The 19,944-nt window shown below is 37.8% G+C and overlaps 1 protein-coding gene across 4 annotated transcripts in view; it reads right to left on the minus strand.

The window, feature by feature from the left end:
• Window positions 1-19,944, minus strand: part of LOC127451245 (protein CLEC16A-like) — a 111,331-nt gene that overhangs the window by 30,663 nt on the left and 60,724 nt on the right. For all 4 annotated transcript variants that reach the window (XM_051715776.1, XM_051715775.1, XM_051715779.1 and 1 more), the window contains 4 exons: window positions 16,464-16,508; window positions 13,606-13,656; window positions 12,255-12,383; window positions 11,672-11,792 (listed from right to left, as the gene is read on the minus strand). In XM_051715776.1, the coding sequence (XP_051571736.1) occupies window positions 11,672-11,792; window positions 12,255-12,383; window positions 13,606-13,656; window positions 16,464-16,508 (346 nt within the window). The remainder of the gene's footprint in view (window positions 1-11,671; window positions 11,793-12,254; window positions 12,384-13,605; window positions 13,657-16,463; window positions 16,509-19,944) is intronic.

Here is a 19,944-nt window from a genome sequence, read left to right on the forward strand (position 1 = left end):
GATTCACATTCAAAGGACATCAAAGGCAAACGCTATCACAAATCATGATGATGCAAGATGTGCCAGCTGTAAATTGCAGGGCAGTTATTGTGAAGTAGGGCTGTATATTCAGAGATTCTCCAGATAGGAAAATTGTTATTCTTAGTACCAACAAAATGAAAAAATTGCTTTGAAAATATATTTAAAGCTGAATTGTGCAATATGTGCAACTTTCTCCTATCCCGGCTTAATATACAGGGACAACTTTAAGTAACTAATTTGTACAGTCGGTTGATTTTCCTGTAGTGTTAACACCGCAGCTTTGTGGCGCTATCAAAACATTGCTCTATTTTTTTAAGCATCCTGACCAGCCCGATACAGCAACATTGGTGCAACCAATAGGCATGATTAACTGTTTGCCCGACCAATGGAAAACAGAGGGAGTGTCTGGGAAACCTTTAATAAAAAATAAAATAAAAACATTAATAAAAAAGCTGTGTTCCAAATAATGCACTATACACGGTGCATTTGCACTATGCATCTGGCTGTCTAGTGTATGATTTTTAAAAATCAGTATTGTCCCAAATGGAACACAAATGTTTTTTTTTACTACACGAAAGCATTCACAATTATTTTTGCTGAATAAAGTTACATTTCAAACACACCCAACGTGTTGCCGCTAGATTTAGCATGTTAAGACGTGGTCACACATATCTTTGCATGGCAAAATTGCCCGGGCGAAGATGACATCACCAAAAAAAAAAAAAAAACAAACAAAAAAAAACTGCCAAGCAGCTACTTTTTTTCATACTCTGGCAGAGTGAACTTTAAAAGAAACTCCCCACTAAAATTATATCCTTGTCCATTGTGTATATTTAGTGTTGCTGTGTATGAAGCACCGGCCACACAAAGGTCACTGCCAAACCAAACAACTTCCTATTGGTCAACGCAGCATACTTCGCAAAGTTAACCAAACTTGAACTCCATGCAAAATCCGCGCGGGGAAATTCTTCGCCACCGAAATCCATCGAGCGAAATTCCCATTGAGATGACTGTATTTCGCCCTCGGAATTTTGCGGTGCAAAGGTATGCGCCTTCAGACAACCTCAGTTTAAAACCTCTTATATCAAATAACGTACATACTCACACAGCGTGGGGTAATGGTAAAGCACTTAACTCACATTTTTAAGGCGCTGTCTTCACAGAAGTTTCGCTAATTGCCACATTCATCATTAAATTGTTTTGTCAGGCCAACACTGAGGCCAGGCAACTCCACCCCTTCCGCTACGTTGAGCAAGGCACGCTCGCTGAGTGCATGAAGTGTCCAAAATTCCACACTCCACTGAACAAGTACATCATCCAGGTACTCATAGTACTCGTCTTTACGTTGTATTTTCAGTGTGAACACACTACTCATTCGACAAAACTGCATAGAAGTATGCAATTTGTAATACAGCAAAACACTTTTTTTTATTCTGTTTGGTGACATTAATGGCTCAGAAATTACACACTTCTTTACAGGAAAATCTTTTAAAACTATGTTTATTGCAGGGCTTATAGGCTTAGCTGCATTATATGCATTAAAAAATTTATCTTCACCGACTCATTAAAGGAGTAGCAGGTATCCAAAAATTATAATTATCTCTTCATTTACTCACCCTTATTCTGTCTCAAACTCATATTACTTTCTTTCTTCTGCAAAACACAAACAAAGATATTTTGATGGAGATATGATGCAAATACATCCATACAATGCAAGACAATGGGTTCCAACACTTCCAAGCACCAAAAAGGACATGAAGGCAGCATAAAGGTAATCATACAACTCTTGTTGTTTAATCCATCTCTTCTAAAGCAACGTGATCTTTTTAGGGTGAGAACAGACCAAAATGTAACTTGTTTTTTTTTTACAATAAATATTACCATCTGCAGTCTCCTAGGCGCGATCATGATTTGAAGCTCAATTACACTTCCTCGCACTTGACACAGAGCGCATGAACATGGGCAGAGACTTTTTTGTCCTTTTTGGAGCTTGGAAGTGTTGGACCCCACTAACTTGCATTATATGGATATATTCACATCATATCTCCATCAAAATATCTTCGTTTGTGTTCTGCAGAAGAAAGAAAGCCATACGAGTTTGAGACGGCATAAGGGCGAATAAATGATGAGCATTATAGCTTTTCAGTGAGATAATCTAAATATTTAAGCTTTAAATCTAAATGCTCGGGTGACCTAATCCTGCTCTTTGCAGAAAATATTTTTATCGATTTATCTTGAATTTGAGCGCTTAAACTATTCAAACCTAGACTGAAAACAGTCATCTTGTGTATTAACCCTTTTGTGCACAAACCAATGTGAGACAGGAAGTAACAGTGGGTTGATTTTGGCAGGAAAATCTGAGCTTCCTCCCACCTGCTTACACATCCAGGGCTCGTTCTGCCCACTCTCTGACCCAGCCTGTAGGTGCTGCTCAGGTAGCCTTACAGTTAGACGAAGTATGTACTGGAAGAACTCAAAACTGCTACCCACAATGGCTGCACCAGCTTTAGCAATGGCCTCAGTGACAATGGAAAGTCTGAGTCAGTTCTCTTGCTCACAAACCCCCTCTTACCTTTAAAAGTGAGAGGCCTGGAGGCAAACCAGGACACCTGGACACAAGAATGAAGCTGGAAGTGCTGAGATACAGGATCTCCGTGCAACATATTAGGACGATGTGAGAATTGGTTAAAAATGCAAACCCACAGATTGCATGTGTGGTAAACACTTTACAACACAAAGGAAGGCCATCAGATCTCAAAACCAAGGAGATGGTTGTAGTTTTTGAGAAAAATATAAATTCCACTTCTCTTTCTGTTAAAATTAATAAAAAAAGCCAGAACACAATTAAGTTTATCTTAAACATTCAGATGAAGAGACGAGTTTGAGATTGATTTGAATCGAGTGGTAACTCCTTTCATGATAAGGTGTCATAAGTGAGGTCTGATTCATATGTTGTCAGCTTTAAAAGTGGGTAAAGTAGATTTGCTGGATATCACTATAGTGAAAGGCTATAATTGATGAAGCACTCAGGAAATTGAATAATTGTTACATCACTGGAAGAGTACTTTTGAGATGGCGCTGTAACATGACAGATGCTGAGAAAACATTGGAATGGTATTTGTTCTGGCCCTGCCAGATATTTTTCATAAACTTTCAAATAATTTTAAAAATAACAATTTGAAGGCATTTGAAAGGCAGTAAAGCCTATTGAGTGTTCAAGTTCAGAGGACTAAGACATTTCAATTGGATCAGAAGGCTATAAATGACCCACCAAGTCTAACAAATCATATGTAGCATATATATATATATATATATATACATATATATATATATATATATATATATATATATATATATATATATATATATATATATATATATATATTATTATTATTATTTTTTTTACTCTAGAATTACATTTTTCCCATTCTTGTTTTTGTCATTGTCACCACTGCTGCGTAAAAACTGGATATCTTCTGGTGTGCAGGGCAGTGATTGGCTACGTCTATGGAAAGAGGGTAGGGTCTTGACACTTCAGGGGTCAGGGGGATAGTGAAGGTGAGGGAAATGACAGACTTGCTGGGGGTGTTGAAGAGCTTGATGCGGCCCACATTGAGGCCTTGACGCTGGGAGAAAGGGTTGACGTGCATCAGTGTGGCCTGTGTCAGGGGGAGGGGTTGGAGAGGGATACCTAGATAATTAAATGAGGATTCAGTGAGGCCAATACAGTATTTATGCCATCAGGACTTGAATTAAAATTTTAGTACTTGAATTTGAATATGCAGTTTTGAACTTGAATTCAAAACTGAATTGTTGAATTCACTGCATTGCATTGATTGGGATCAAAATGGCGCCTGTGTGTTTGTTGGCAAGCCGTTGCCCGGTGTCTGTGTTACCTGTTTTGTGTATGATTGTCCTGATTGTGTGCTTGTTTTCACAAAAAGCTGCATCAGTTTTGGTTTATTATTGTCATCTCCTTATTAATATCCGCATCTCCGTTATGAATCGTGATGGCTGGAATTCCAGGGGGCAGAATTTCCCAGATCCTCCATTTTTGACTCGGATACCGGAGGACATATGTCACCTAGCAGACTGTATTCACCACAGAAGAAAACGCCACAGAAAGAGGGGAACGAGGGGTGATGTTTTGGTCCAAGTGAGGAGATGTTTCCTTGCTCTGGGAATCTGGGGTCGCGCGGGTCCGAGGTCCCCTGTCTCTGACTCTCATCTTGGTTGCTTCTCTCTGCGTTCTCTTGAACAAAGATACGCCAGTCTTGTTCCTGTTTTTCCGTTGTCATCAACGTCGAGGTCTAGGTGTGAATCACTAAGGCTGCATCTCCATAAAGGAGGAGTAAACTTCTGTAACCTCCGAGGTTTAGATTATTTTCCATTGCTAAAATCACAACATGGCACTTCTTCACCAGGGTGTCAATCAACGGACTATATAAATGACTGTACGGATTCCGAAGCGAAGATGGATTTAATTCACGTAAGATCTTTATCAAACAAACCTATTATTATTAATAAATCATTTTCTTCCCATGATTTGGACTATCTTTTTATAATTGAGATGTGGCTCTGCGATGGCGAACTTGGACCATTATCTGAAGCATCACCCAGTGGTTGTAACTTCGTGAGCAGTCCAAGGACAATTGGTAGGGGTGGGGGTGTTGGCATTATTTTTTGAAATCATTTTAAATGTCATTCATTAACTGTAGAAAGTTTTTCCAAATTTGAAGTGCAATTGCTTAAGGTGGATGCATGTAGTTCTGTTCTTTTTGCACTCATATATAGACCCCCCAACTACAATAAGCTTTTCATACAGGAATTTTCAGATTTTTTCCTTCCATTGTGCCGAACGCTGACAGGGTGCTGATCCTGGCTGATTTTAATATTCATGTGTACTGTCCCTGTAAGCCTCTGGTTAAATAATTTTTTCAACTTATTGATACTTTTAAATTGAATCAGTTAGTTTTGGGTTCTACACATCATCAAGGTCATACACTTGATCTGATTTTATCATTAGGCCTTCCTGTTTTTAATTTAGACATAGAAGACAACATTCTAACTGATCATAAGTTCATTATGTTTAAAACTGTCCTCTCTAGTTCATTATTGAACTCCAGGCCTGCTGGTTGTCATGTTCATTCTATTAATTCAGAAACAGCCAAGCATTTTGTTGATGCTTATGTTACTTCTCCACATGCCAGTACTGTTGAGTTTCCCCCTCCCTGTTTTGGTTCCGATGAGCTGGTTTGCATGTTTAACTCAGTATGTTGTCATATCCTGGACTCTATAGGTACTTTTAAAATTAAGAAACCTAAAACTAGAGCACAACCCTGGCTTAATAATGACACTCGTACTCTTAGGGTGTTTTCACAATTGGCAGGTTTGGTTCGATTAAAACGGACTCTGGTGCGATTGCTCTGTTAGTGCGGTTCATTCCGAATCTTGGTGCGCACCAAACAAGTGGACCAAGACCCCCTGAATAGTGGGTCTCGCTCCGCTTCCAAACGAACTCTGGTGTGGTTCGACTGATATATGAACGCAGCATGGACCAAAGACATCTAAACGGACCAATAACTACAATAGCACTACAGAGACTGTAATATCACCAACAACAGCTCCAACACTAACTCCACCATCTTTAGCAACCAAAGTAACCATCAAATGTCACAGGCCCTGTCGTCTGCCAACCCTAACCCTGGTGAAAAGAGGAATGGGGCAACTGGAAGCCCACTGAACTCTGCTCAAGCCCCAGGCCTGCTTGGGCATCCTTTAGGACAGATTCTCAGCCAACAGAAGAGCCAGCAGCATGTCAGTAGCTCTTTCCCGGCCAGCAGCCTCCTTTCTGCAGCCGCCAAAGCCCAGCTGGCCAACCAGAAATCCCAGAGCCAGCTCAACGCAGCTGATGCGCTGTCTGTACTCCCTCTCATGGGCCTGGACAAGGAGCAGCAGTCCAAGGTATTGATTAGCACTTTAAACAGTAGTAAAGTAATTTGCCTTTAATATTGACCTCAAGCATACCTGGTTCTTCTCATCATAGGAGCTATGTTGCCCATTACAGTTCGGTACAGGCGTCGGAACCGCCGTCAGCCATCCTTGCAGCATATCTTTGTTTGTGTATGCAATGGAGGAATTCCTGGCACTGTTTTGACTCCTTTACACATTTTATTAGCTCTTCGTTTGTTCTCAGCTAGTAAAAATACCAACATATATATATATATATATATATATATATATATATATATATATATATATATATATATATATATATATATATATCTAATGAGCGTATTTAGCCCTGCAGTCAGCATTGTTTTGGATGTTTGGCAAGTTCCGTCGCAAAATATACATCATAAAAGCTGTCCAATCAGGTTGTGAACTTATCCTTATGCCTTTTGTTTTGTATCTTTAGGTTCGGTGTTAAAAATGGCAGTGTGAACGCTAAGTGAACCAGGACTAAATTTATTTTTTGGTCCGGACCAAGAGAACCAAACTACAAGTGTGAACACACCCTTAGACAGGAGTGGCAGAAGGCTGAGAGGAAGTGGAAAAAAGATAAACTTCAAGTTTCTTTTGAAATCCTGAGGGACTGCATGCTTAACTATCTGCACAGTGTTATGGCTGCCAGAACAAATTATTTTTCAGATCTAATTTCCAAAATGCTCATAGTCCAAAAGTGTTATTCAATACTATTAATAGTGTTCTTCATCCGGCAGTCACCTCATTTCCTGATCCGACCCCTGCGACTTGTGAAGATTTAAAACATTTTTATTAATATGGGGGCCTGGGTAGCTCAGCGAATTAAGACGCTGACTACCACCCCTGGAGTCGTGAGTTCGAATCCAGGGCGTGCTGAGTGACTCCAGCCAGGTCTCCTATGCAACCAAATTGGCCCGGTTGCTAGGGAGGGTAGAGTCACATGGGGTAACCTCCTCATGGTCGCAATAATGTGGTTTGCTCTCGTGAGGTGCATGATGAGTTGTGCGTGGATGCCGTGGAGAATGGCATGATGCCTCCATACACATTATGTCTCCGCAGTAACGCGCTCAACAAGCCACGTGAAAAGATGCACGGACTGACGTCTCAGACACGGAGGCAACAGAGATTCATCCTCCACCACCCGGATTGAGGTGAGTCACTAGGCCACCATGAGAACTTAAGAGTGCATTGGGAATTGGGCATTCCAAATTGGGGAGAAAAAGGAGAGAATTTTTTTTTTTTATATTATTAATAAGATCTTCTGGCTTCTCACCCCCTGCATCTGATTTTTGAGTCAATATCATCTTCATCTTATTTAACTAAATTTGGGCCAGTATCACTCTCATTTTGTAGATATTGTCTGAATGGTATGAAGCCTGCTTCCTGTTCTATGGAATTTATTCCTCATCTACTTTTGGAAGCTCTGGACACTATTAGCCCCAACATACTGTCTATAGTAAACAGTTGCCTAATTAATGGTACTTTCCCATGCTGTGGTCAAGCCCTTGCTTGAAGGCCTTGATCTTGATCCTTATGTTTTAAATTATTATCGGCCCATCTCAAAACTATCATTTCTCTCAAAAGTTTTGGAGAAGGTTGTTCTCCATAAGCTTTCTTCTTTAAGTAAAAATGATGTTTTGGACAAATATTTGGAATAATATATTAGTCTTGGTCTGGCTTCAGAACAAGACATAGTACTGAGTCTGCACACCTGAAGGTGACAAATGATTTATTGTTAGCTGTGGAAGTGTGCTATTCTAGTTTAGATCTCAGTGCAGCCTTTGACACAATCAAACATACTATTCTTCTGAAGCGTTTACAGCAGTGGGTTGGAATTCAGGGCAGGGCAGTGCACTTGACTGGTTTGCTTCTTATCTGAGGGACAGAACTTTCTCAGTTGAGATTGGGAATTTCCTATTTTCTTCCACACCTTTTAGCCGTGGAGTACCGCAAGGCTCCATTTTAGGCCCTGTTTTGTTTTCTTTGTATACGCTCCCTTTGGGTGCTATCTTCCAGAAACAAAGAATCTCATATCACTGTTACGCAGATGACACTCAGTTTTATCTACCGCTAAAATCAAATGATACCTCTGCCCTTCAATTTTTATTTGACTGTCTTGAGGACATTAAATGTTAGATGACAGCTAACTTTCTTAAATGAATCTAAGACCAAAGTCTTAGTTTTTGGACCTCCTGACTCTACTGCTATGGTAACCAGTAAACTGGGACCATTATCCTCCAACTTACATTTACAAGCTAGAAAGCTGGGTGTCTTATTGGATTCTGATCTAAAATTTGACAGACAAATAAATTCTGTGGTCAAAGGAAGCTTTTTTCAACTTAGAAATATTGCTAAATTATTATTTTTTTTGTACTTTTAATGATTGGAAACCATGAAACATGCTTTTATTTAATCAAGACTGGACTATTGTAATGCACTTTATTTCGGTGTTTCTCAATCTTCTCTCTCACGCCTTCAGCTGGTGCAAAACAATGCTACTAGGCTTCTGACTGGTACCAGAAAATGTGATTCTATTTCTCCTGTGTTAGCCTCATTCCAATTCGCTTCCCGTTTTATACAGGATCCAGTTCAAAGAATTACTGTTTGTTACAAGGCCTTGCATGATATGGCACCTTCTTATATTTCTGATCTTTTTTCTCTACAACAGTCCTCTAGATCTTTACGTTCATCCTAACAGCTTACAGTTAACTGTCCCCAGGTCACGTTTGAAATTAAAGGGTGACAGAGCTTTTTCAGTTGCAGTGCTCAGGCTTTGGAATAAGTTGCCTTTTCATTTCATGTCTTTTCTTACTCTTGATGATTTAAAATATTGTCTTAAAACGTACCTGTTTGTTTTAGCTTTTAAATCGTTGTAATGTTAGTATTGTTATTGTCATTGTCTTGTGTAGTTGTTTTATCTGGCTTATTGTACAGCACTTTGGTTAACAGTTGTGACTGACTGACATCAAAATTCAAATTCAAATATAAATGGCAGGAATTCAAATCTTATAATTCACATTCAAATTTTTAATACATTGATTCAGGTTACAAATTTTCAGAAAGTACAATTCAGGTTTCATATTCTGGTAAATTCGGTTAAGACATTCGGAATCCTCAGAAAAGTGAGCCTGTGCTTATTCAAACTTCTTAACAAATCACAGCATAGTTGTGAGGAACTCTGTCCTAGTTCATGTTCTAGGGTAGAACAAGTAAGAAAGAGTTTGATTACATAAACTTATTTTCCACTATTGGGCCGAATGGTTCTCGTTGCAAAACCATGCCGTTCCGTGCTTATCTGGGCCAATTGGCATGGTTAGTTAATTTTTCCACTGTGTGGTGCTTGAATGTATGTAACAAATACGTCAGTTGGCGACAGCATGACAGGTAAACATTAAAGCGATTTCCCTATGGAGGATGATTGTATATTACAGTCTTTAGGACTGCTTTCCCCATGGATTTTACTCTGCTAAAGCACAGGAAAGACATGTCGCTATGGCTGCAACAACTTAATGCTAAATAATCACTTGCTCTTAAATAATCAACAACGAATTTCATTAGCGATTATTAGTTGGATATTTTCTGCAAGCACGGAGAAGCTCCATCAGTGAAGTCACGGCCAATGATGTGTTTGTATGATCGTTTGAAAAATAACAGAGGCAAATTGAAGTGGAAAATACGACCCAAGATGTCCAGTGCATGGGAGCACTTTATAAACACGCTGAAGAAGATCATAATACAAGTAATGATCTTCTATATATACATAATGCAATAAAACATTAAACCATATAGTTTAATGTGGACCGGTCACTACGTCAGGTGCATGTGCTGTTTCTCTCCAGCGCATAATTTACATTTTACGGTTATTTTCTCTGTTTTATAATGTATACATGTTATGAATTAAAATTCAGGCTCGTATTTCCACGTTTCACAAAACTGTTTGTCTTTACACAAGCGAGTCTCCCTTAAACTTCACTGAGCAAGCGCGCGTGGATCCACGTCATTCCAACCAATCGCAATGGACACAGGGAGAGCAATCATTTTGATTAAACTCGTGCAACATCATACCACGATTTCAGTTTAAGTGTTAACAATCGTGCAACTTTCATGGGTCACATTAATGTCCCAGAGGTCAAAGTGTGCCAGTTTTTGAAGTGTTTTGAAGATCATTGTACATCATGAGAGCGCATGTAATACAATGAGCACCGCCGGAATGACACTTTTCAGCGTGAGTGTGAAACTGCACTGTGTTTACAGATGCTTGTATTATATTAAACTGTTTATAATACTGAATATAATGTATAATAATGCTAAGGTTTCTGATATTTGATAGTCCTGATAATGCCAAATATAATGTCTGATTTCACCAGTAAATCTATATTATGGCAAATATTATTTTACTGGATAAGCAAACAATACCATTAAAAATTAAGTTTTGAAAAGAATACTTTAGAAACATGTAATCAGTAACAACACTATTTTAAAACTTTCAATATTAATTTAAAATACTTAATGTATGTAATCACTGGCAGTGTACATGTGTACAACAACAATAATAATAATAATAATTAGAAATTCAAGTGTAACTATTCATGATTCAGGCTTAGTTCAGAATTTTGTGAGAGTACAGAATCGTGAATTCAGTATAGTAAATCAAACCAAATCCTTACACCCTTTATCATTTCTGCTTTAAACAAAATCCCATTTTAATAAAATACAGGAAATAAAAGTTCTTTATTTAAAATAATCATTAGTTGCAGCCCTACATGTCGCAAACAGGAAAGCAAAGGGAAAAAGGCGAGAGATTTACCATTATTTGCTGAGGAGTTGTGTATGCCACCAGACACGAACACAAAGAAAAGTAAAAGTTACAAGACTAGCTAAAAGGACATTTATTGACAAAATATTATTCAAGTAATATAATGATATATTATATGAGTTTTAATAAGCTAGCTAAAGTAATTTACATCCCTGACAAAAAGTCATGTTGAAAAATAATGAACAATACTACTTAAACCATCATCACAAAATCATGAAGATACACCAAACATACACAATTTTTAATTACATGTTATAAACCTCACGATTGCGAATATTGCCAGCTACCTAGAAACAAATGAGTTACCTTGGCGTTGGCAACTTGACAATCATAAGTCACCACGTACTTAAGCCATTCCACCAGCCTGGCTGAGAACGGTTAGCTAACCATGCTGTGAAATCCAGGCTGAGAACAGTTTGTAACTGTGCCGTGCTGAACCATGCTCAAGTGGAAATGCTACTGGAACCATTCCTCACTGTGCTCAGAACTGTTCGGCCCGATGGTGGAAGAGCGGCTATTCAGACTCACTCGCTCTAAATACCCTGGATGTTTACAAAATCCTAAATCAGTGTATTAAAAAGTTGAATGTGAATTTTAAGATCTGAATTCATGCCACATACATTTGAATTTCAAGTTTGATGCAATTCAAGTTCAAAACTGCATGTTCAATTTCAGCTAAACATATTCAATTTAAATCCTGAAATTCTAATTCAAGTCCTAGTGGCACAAATTTCATTCCATAGAGAACAGACTGGAAAATGTTAGATTTGAAAACCAGTACAATCATCAAGCATTTTGGAATAAATTTTGCAGTGTAGCATCAGATCTACGTGACTCTAAAGGTCTTACTAAGGTCAAGGACATCATCGGTCTTGATGAGATCCTCAGGTCGGGTAAGAGGAAGTTGAGTTTCTGGTTCTCCCTGCAGCTGTAGAGACAGCGAGCGTAGCATAAAGAACACACGGATAGCCTACAGGGACACACACACACAATTAATTAACACATAATTAATTTATCACAGCCATGATGCATCTTCCTGGAATTTCAGTTTATACAAGACAATAAGAAAAGCCTACATGATAGCTTAGAGTTTTTTTTCTCTGGTGTACTTTAGTGCTTTGGGTTTATATCTTTTTCTTAGTGTCCTCAATTAAAAAACCTATTCATACTCGCCTCAATGAAATGCATGCATTACAAATGTGACATTACCTTTGAAACACTTTTGAAACACATTAAATCTATTTCTCAGTATCTAAAACTACATTGGATGATTTCCCAGACCAGCATACACAAGCTGGCCAAAGAATGCATGCTTTCATGAATTGTAAGAAATTCGATTATGGATAAAGTAAAAATATTTGACAAAAGGCAATAAGTTCCACCCCTACATCATCATCTAAAAACTTTCAGTAATTGTTTGTTTATCGCTAACCCTGCGTGTCCTCTCGACGTCTCCACAGGGCAGTCTCTTCACAAAGTCAATGCCGGTAAGGGGAGTGCCAGTGGGAGGAAGTAAAATGGATGCATCCATCATAAGATACTCCACATTCATGGGCTTATTCTAGAGAAAATTGCTCAAAATTAATCACTCAAGACAACATTATTTCCAGGAATCAACTTTTACTGTACAAGTCAGAGGAAAAAATATTATACAGTGGCCCCAAAAAATATCAAACCAAGTGGCACCTGGAGACAAATGATGCTGAAGTTTTTCTCTGAACTGATGTCACTTTTCTGTGGCATTTTTTCCCCCCAGTTACTTTTAACCAACTGGTTTCAAGGACATTTATAGTGCTTGTATGAAGTAACTTCCCCTCAAGTTCACATAGGTGCCTAAGCAGAGCAACCACAGGTGTAGTTCAGCCTATTACATACCGGTAGTCACAGTATGATGATATAAATAACTATATGCATAAACTACTAACATTTGACAGCCAGAAAGTGTCCATATACAGTATTTTATCATTCAAAACCAAACTAACTTATTTTTCTGAAATGTTTTGCTCGACAAGTGTGCTTGTGATATCATTCTCTACAATAAACGACATTCATACATTTTTAAAACGTGCCTAATTTTGTTTTAAAAGTCTCATACAATAGATTTACATGCATCCAAGGTCAAAAAACATTTTAATTTGCTCATAATTTAAATTGCAGCATTACCTTTTTTTTTCCCAGTGTCAAAAATGACTCGTTCAATGATCTGTTCTAAAGGATTCATTCTAAACTCCTCCTTTCAGAAAGCCTACTCTGCTCTGATTGGTCAGATGTCCCAGTCTGTTGTGATTGGTCTACCGCTTAGTGTAGTGTTTGAGGGTGGGTCAAAGCTGTTCGCGAGCAGCCAATGAAGACCAGAGGTGGGTTTTTGTTACTAAATTACGTAGGTTAGTACAGGAAGCACGTCTGGAATTACTAACGACTCGTTTTAGGTGTTCAGAATCGGTTCTTTCTTTTGGGAGTCAATAACTCCATTTGTCGTGCACTTGGATTTTTGAAACTTTACAGACTTTTTTACGTTCACAAACAGCTATATAACACACTACATGAAAGGTAATATTTGAAAAACCATAACAGGTGCTCTTTAAGTGTCTTAATCACTCATTGGGGCCCACTGTAAATACACACTGCATTAGTCACTCCTAATCCAGAAAATGTCTAATATTGATATAGCATTTCCTCTAAACTCAGAAGCAGGATGTTGCTGTATCATCCGGTTATGACATCATCTGAGAGTGAAATTGCAAAAGAGACTGGATGTGTATGTGCTCTGCAAGGTGGCTTACCATCATGCTCCTGTATTCATCCTCAAACATGTCCAGGAATATCTCCTCCCCCTAAAGAAGCATTTCAGACAAACATCACATCATAAAGAAAATAAGGTACATACTGCATAACAAAAGCAAAACTAAAATCCACTGCCACACTGAGAAAGATAAACGTCACTTAAAAAATTAGGTCCCTAGGAGAATAACAGTGTGAACAATTTGTTGTGAAAATGTAAATTGTTAGACATAGGTCATGCAAAAAAGAAAATTCTGTAATTATTTACTCACCCTAATGTCACACCAAACCCGTATAACTTCTTGAAACAAAGAAGGTAAAAATCTTCACACTACTTTTATTCTTTATAATCTCAGTCTGTTCATCACACAAAGTCATCGTATGCCTTCAGAAGACTTGGAATATAGTACAAAAGTTAAATCAACTACATTTGCTGTGGATTAATAGTGTTTTGGATCCTTTTTGGAAAATGACAGCCCACAGTAACTATTCACTTAAAGCTGAAGTATGTAATTTTTGCGCCTCTAGTGCCACTGAATGGAATTGCAAAAATAAACGTTGTTTTCAAAACAGCTTTCTGAATACACCCCCCGTCTGCTGTTGATCAAACAAGGAGATAATCCTGCCCCCAATTTAAACCAATGGTTGAGTAAGGTTGTTGGGATCTAAGTGGGACGCTCAAAACAAAGCACCACAGAGACAAAGTTCTTACAGTTTTTGAGAGAATTAACATATGAATGGCTTATAGTTGATTCTGCATACTGAGCTGAGATAGGAGAAAGTATTTTAATGAAGAAAAGTTACATACTTCAGCTTTAAAAGTGTTCGCCGGAAAAAAGAAAAACAAAGGTGTTCAGAGCGACATAAGGGCAAGATTACATTTTTTGGTTAACTATTTCTTTAAGAGGTCAAAACACTCATCAATGACCATTTCGACTTGTATAAACTAATAATTCTTTCATTCGACTAATAGGATTACCATTAGCATTACATTCTTAAATGGAAATTCATGGTTTAATGTAACAACTTGACTTGTGTTAGTACTAGACTCGAGATCACCACTGCAAAAAACTGAACATACAGTACTAACATAATTAAATGGAACATTCTGTGCCATGGGAAGTCCAGAAGGATAAATGGAAGGAGGGATAGGATGATAAAAGGTGTTATTGACAGATAATCCAAGATAAATGAGCATGGGCTCATGAAATTACATTCTAATGCCCATAAAAACCTTTTAATCTAAAGGCTTATTCTTAAATACTTGAAATGACAGACGTACAGAAGTATAATTTGTGCCCATGTATGAATTTCTTACAAAATTAAAATAGGATTTTAAATATATTTGGAATGAATGAGTTGGATTGGAGAGTGAGGGAACAACAAATCAAAAGGTGACCAGCATACATTGGAACTTCTATAATAATATTTGAATAGTGTCTAAAATCTAGGCAAAGGGTGGCTTCTTCAAGGAATCTAAAAGATAATTTTTAGTCACTACATACTTCTCATACCTCCATCAAGGTTTTTCCATTTCAAAGCTCTGATGACTTCACCATTACTCTAAAATGCGAATTATAGTAATAATAAAGAATGAAAAGGTGTGTCCATAATGTTGTCTGGCACTGTGCGTGTCTGGCCAGTTTCTTGGAACAGCTGGGACACTGATCTACTATAAATGCACGTAAAGGAAGGTAATGAGATACCAAAAACATGGGCACTCCCAGGGCTCTCCAAATTCTCAGAATAGAACATTCAGTACTGTGATAATGTGTCTACACCACACAGATCATGTTGTCCTAAATCACAATAAACTTGTCAGATAACATCAATTGGAATGAGCTACTTGAAAAAGATTTTTCTATGAATTGTGAAAGTAAAACTAGCTGCAGTACCCACATACAGTACGTTTAACAGAGTCATGCCAGGGTACTCAAATTTCACAAGTCAAAATGTCTAAGGGGGAAAATAAAAAGTGCTGTAGGCTTCAATAAAAGCCAGAAACAGAAAGAACATCCATCCCTGTTGAGACAAAAATCACATGGTGGCAACAGCAAAAAGATGTACACACGCGGGTACTTGGTTATCTTGCAGGAAACTGCCTGATTACCACAGTCCTGATAGCTGCCACTGATTAGAGTATTCTGTTCTGCTTAATTGAAGTTCGCTTTCATAGAAATGTCTGAATGTGAATAAGAAACATGTTTGTATGGTTGTGCTGACATGTTTCAACAGGAAGCTGCTGGGATTTTCCTAAATATCAAAACAGCATAGTCTTAAGGATGAGCTGTCTGAGTTTTATTCTACCTCTGACTTTAAAGGAAATTTAAATATAAGTTGGGGATAACACTAAGGATAATTACAAGAACAAGGAAACACATTATTAACATGAAGCGCTGTTGCCTTGATCTAGATGGGTTCCAGTAAGTACCTGCAAGAGCATTGCTGACCTTGATGTGATTTTAAAAGGGATAGCAGACCCGAAAATGAAAATAATATAATTATTTACACACCCTCATGTCGAAAACCATCTGCTTTTGTTTTTTCAGTCTAACACACACAAAAAAATTTTTATTTTTAAAGTACCTTTACGCAGCTCTTTTACATACAATGGCCGTTCATAGTTACCATCTCCGTCAAGCTCCAAAAAGGACAAAAATAAATAAATAAATAATATATCCAGAAAAATGCCATAAAAAGTAGTTAATATGACTTATGTACTAGAAGTCTCCTGAAGCCATATGATAGCTTGGCATACAGGTTTGGAACGACATGAGGGTGAGCATATAATTATAGAATTTTTATTTTTGGGTGAACTATTACTTTAATAGAAACAAAAAACACAAAAAGAGCATCTTGCCTTATAAAACCGCCTCAAAAGGTGAAGACTCTCTTCTCGAGCACCCTAAAAAGAAACCATCATGTTACTGGTATAATTTAGTTGCACAAATCAATATAAACAAGTACAATTTATATGTTTAATTTTAATTGGATATACTCCCATGTAATCTGTCTAGTTTCAAAATAAGAATGAAAGGAACCATTACTCAGTGTGAGAAAAATGACTGGGAAAAACATATGTGTGCATACTGTATTTTAGAAACAACCAATAAATCAGAAATATGTTGCAAACAATCTTGAATAATCTTGGTCCATACAATGCAAGTGAATGCGTACCAATATAAATTCTGAAGCTCAAAAAAGCACATAAATGCAGCATAAAAGTTATCCACATGACTACAGTGGTCAAATCTGTATCTTCAGAAGTGATATGAAAAGTGTGGGTGAAAAACAGGTCAATATTTAGTCCTTTTTTACTATAACTTCTCCTCCCTGCCCAGTAGATGATGATACGCACGAAGAATGCAAATCACCAAAAACAAAAGAAGAATGTGAAAGTGAATGTGAAAGAGGAGATTGATAGTAAAGAGGGACTTATACATTGATCTGTTTCTCAGCCACGCCTATCAAATCACTTACGAAGACATAGATTAAACCACTGGAGTCATATGGATTACTTTTATGCTGACTTTATGTGCTTTTGGACCTTCAAAGTTCTGGTCACCATTAACTTGTATTGTATGGACCTACAGAGCAGAGATATTCTTCTAAAAATCTTCATTTGTGTTCTGCAGAAGAAAGGAAGTCATACACACCTAGGATGGCATGAAGGCAAATAAATGTTGAGAAAATAAATTCTTTTTTGGGTGAACTATTCCTTTAAACTAGCAGTCAATAGAGGGGGAAGAAGCTAGTGGATGGACAGTGTTTAGTGGATAGTGAGTAACTAAGACAGAGTTTTTGTTAGTACTATTTGAGAGCAAGAGTCTCTGGCCTTGGATTGGTTGATGGAGTAGGGACAGTGCTGTTTTAGTACCGCTTTTAGTGTCATGTGACAATTGTTTTTAAAATAACCTTGTTTTTATTTATGATTTTAATCACTGTTTATATTTGCACAGTTTGCACCTCTGGAATTTAACAATAATAAAAAAATTTAGAACAACACTCGCACTCCAGCATTTAACTTCAGTCTCATGTGATTTTCTTTGTGACATTCAGCTTTTAAAGCTTGCATGCATTGTTCATCGTAATTTAACACACTTTAGCCTAACTGTTAAAGCTTTGGGCTTGTAACCAAAAGGACATAAGTTCAAGCAGTTATAACTTGGTGCCCTTGAGCAAGTCACTAAACCTCAGGTTGCAGCAGGCAACCCTGTAACTTATGATGTTATTGTGTAAAAGTTGTGGAATGAAAATGTATTAAAAGTTAACGTGAAATTGGGACATATTTAACTTTCTTAAAACCCCTTAAACTCTGGTGCATTTTTCATATTCAAATTTAAAAGCTCTTCATTTGGACAAACTGCAAAAACAAAAAACTTTTTTGTTGTTGTCCTAAATTTCTAAACATGTATTTCTGGTACTGTTCACTCAACATCACTTTGGAAAGTCTCCTTTTTTCTTTTGTGAAATTGTGAAATTTTGGCATTGATTTTGAAAATATGACTGATCATGCAAAAAATTTATGGATATGGTCTTTTATTTAAGGATAGTGATCATATGAAGACATTTATTATCACATAGTTGTTTGGCTCCTTTTTAAATTATAATGATAACAGAAATCACCCGAATGGCCCTGATCAAAAGTTGACATACCCTTGAATGTTTGGCCTTGTTACAGACACACAAGGTGACACACACAGGTTTAAATGGCAATTAAAGGTTAATTTTCCACACCTGTGGCTTTTTAAATTGCAATTAGTGTCTGTGTATAAATAGTCAATGAGTTTGTTAGCTCTCACGTGGATGCACTGAGCAGGCTAGATACTGAGCCATGGGGAGCAGAAAAGAACTGCCAAAAGACCTGCGTAACAAGGTAATGGAACTTTATAAAGATGGAAAAGGATATAAAAAGATATCCAAAGCCTTGAAAATGCCAGTCAGTACTGTTCAATCACTTATTAAGAAGTGGAAAATTCAGAGATCTCTTGATACCAAGCCAAGGTCAGGTAGACCAAGAAAGATTTCAGCCACAACTGCCAGAAGAATTGTTTGGGATACAAAGAAAAACCCACAGGTAACCTCAGGAGAAATACAGTCTGCTCTGGCAAAAGACGGTGTGGTTGTTTCAAGGAGCACAATATGCTGATACTTGAACAAAAATGAGCTGCATGGTTGAGTTGCCAGAAAGAAGCCTTTACTGTGCCAATGCCACAAAAAAACCTTGACACGCCTCACAGCTTCTGGCACACTGTAATTTGGAGTGACGAGACCAAAATACAGCTTTATGGTCACAACCATAAGCGCTATGTTTGGAGAGAGGTCAAGAAGGCCTATAGTGAAAAGAATACCATCCCCACTGTGAAGCATGGTGGTGGCTCACTGATGTTTTGGGGGTGTGTAAGCTCTAAAGGCACGGGGAATCTTGTGAAAATTGATGGCAAGATGAATGCAGCATGTTATCAGAAAATACTGGCAGACAATTTGCATTCTTCTGCACGAAAGCTGCGCATGGGGCGCTCTTGGACTTTCCAGCACGACAATGACCCTAAGCACAAGACCAAGTTGACCCTCCAGTGGTTACAGCAGAAAAAGGTGAAGGTTCTGGAGTGGCCATCACAGTCTCCTAACCTTAATATCATCAAGCCACTCCAGGGAGATCTCAAACGCGCGGATCATGCAAGACGACCAAAGACTTTGCATGACCTGGAGGCATTTTGCCAAGATGAATGGGCAGCTATACCACCTGCAAGAATTTGGGGCCTCATAGACAACTATTACAAAAGACTACACGCTGTCATTGATGCTAAAGGGGGCAATACACAGTATTAAGAACTAAGGGTATGCAGACTTTTGAACAGGGGTCATTTAATATTTTTATTGTTGCCATGTTTTGTTTTATGATTGTGCCATTCTGTTATAACCTACAGTTGAATATGAATCCCACAAGAAATAAAAGAAATGTGTTTTGCCTGCTCACTCATGTTTTCTTTAAAAACGGTATATATATTACCAATTCTCCAAGGGTATGCAAACTTCTGAGCACAACTGTATACCTACAGCCTATCTATCTATATACACCGATCAGACACAAAATTAAAATCACCTGCCTAATATTGTGTAGGTTCCCCTTGAGCCGCCAAAACAGCGCCAACCCGCATCTCAGAATAGCATTCTGAGATGCTATTCTTCTCGCCACAATTGTAAAGAGCGGTTATCTGAGTTACCGTAGACTCTGGGTGCTTTCACACTTGCAGTTTAATTCGAAACAGAGCACGGTTTGCATGAAAAATTGGTAATGTGAAAGCTGTCATGCGGACTGCGGTACCGAACCCGAGACT

This window comes from Myxocyprinus asiaticus, chromosome 14 (assembly GCF_019703515.2).
Source record: "Myxocyprinus asiaticus isolate MX2 ecotype Aquarium Trade chromosome 14, UBuf_Myxa_2, whole genome shotgun sequence".
NCBI lineage: Eukaryota > Metazoa > Chordata > Actinopteri > Cypriniformes > Catostomidae > Myxocyprinus > Myxocyprinus asiaticus.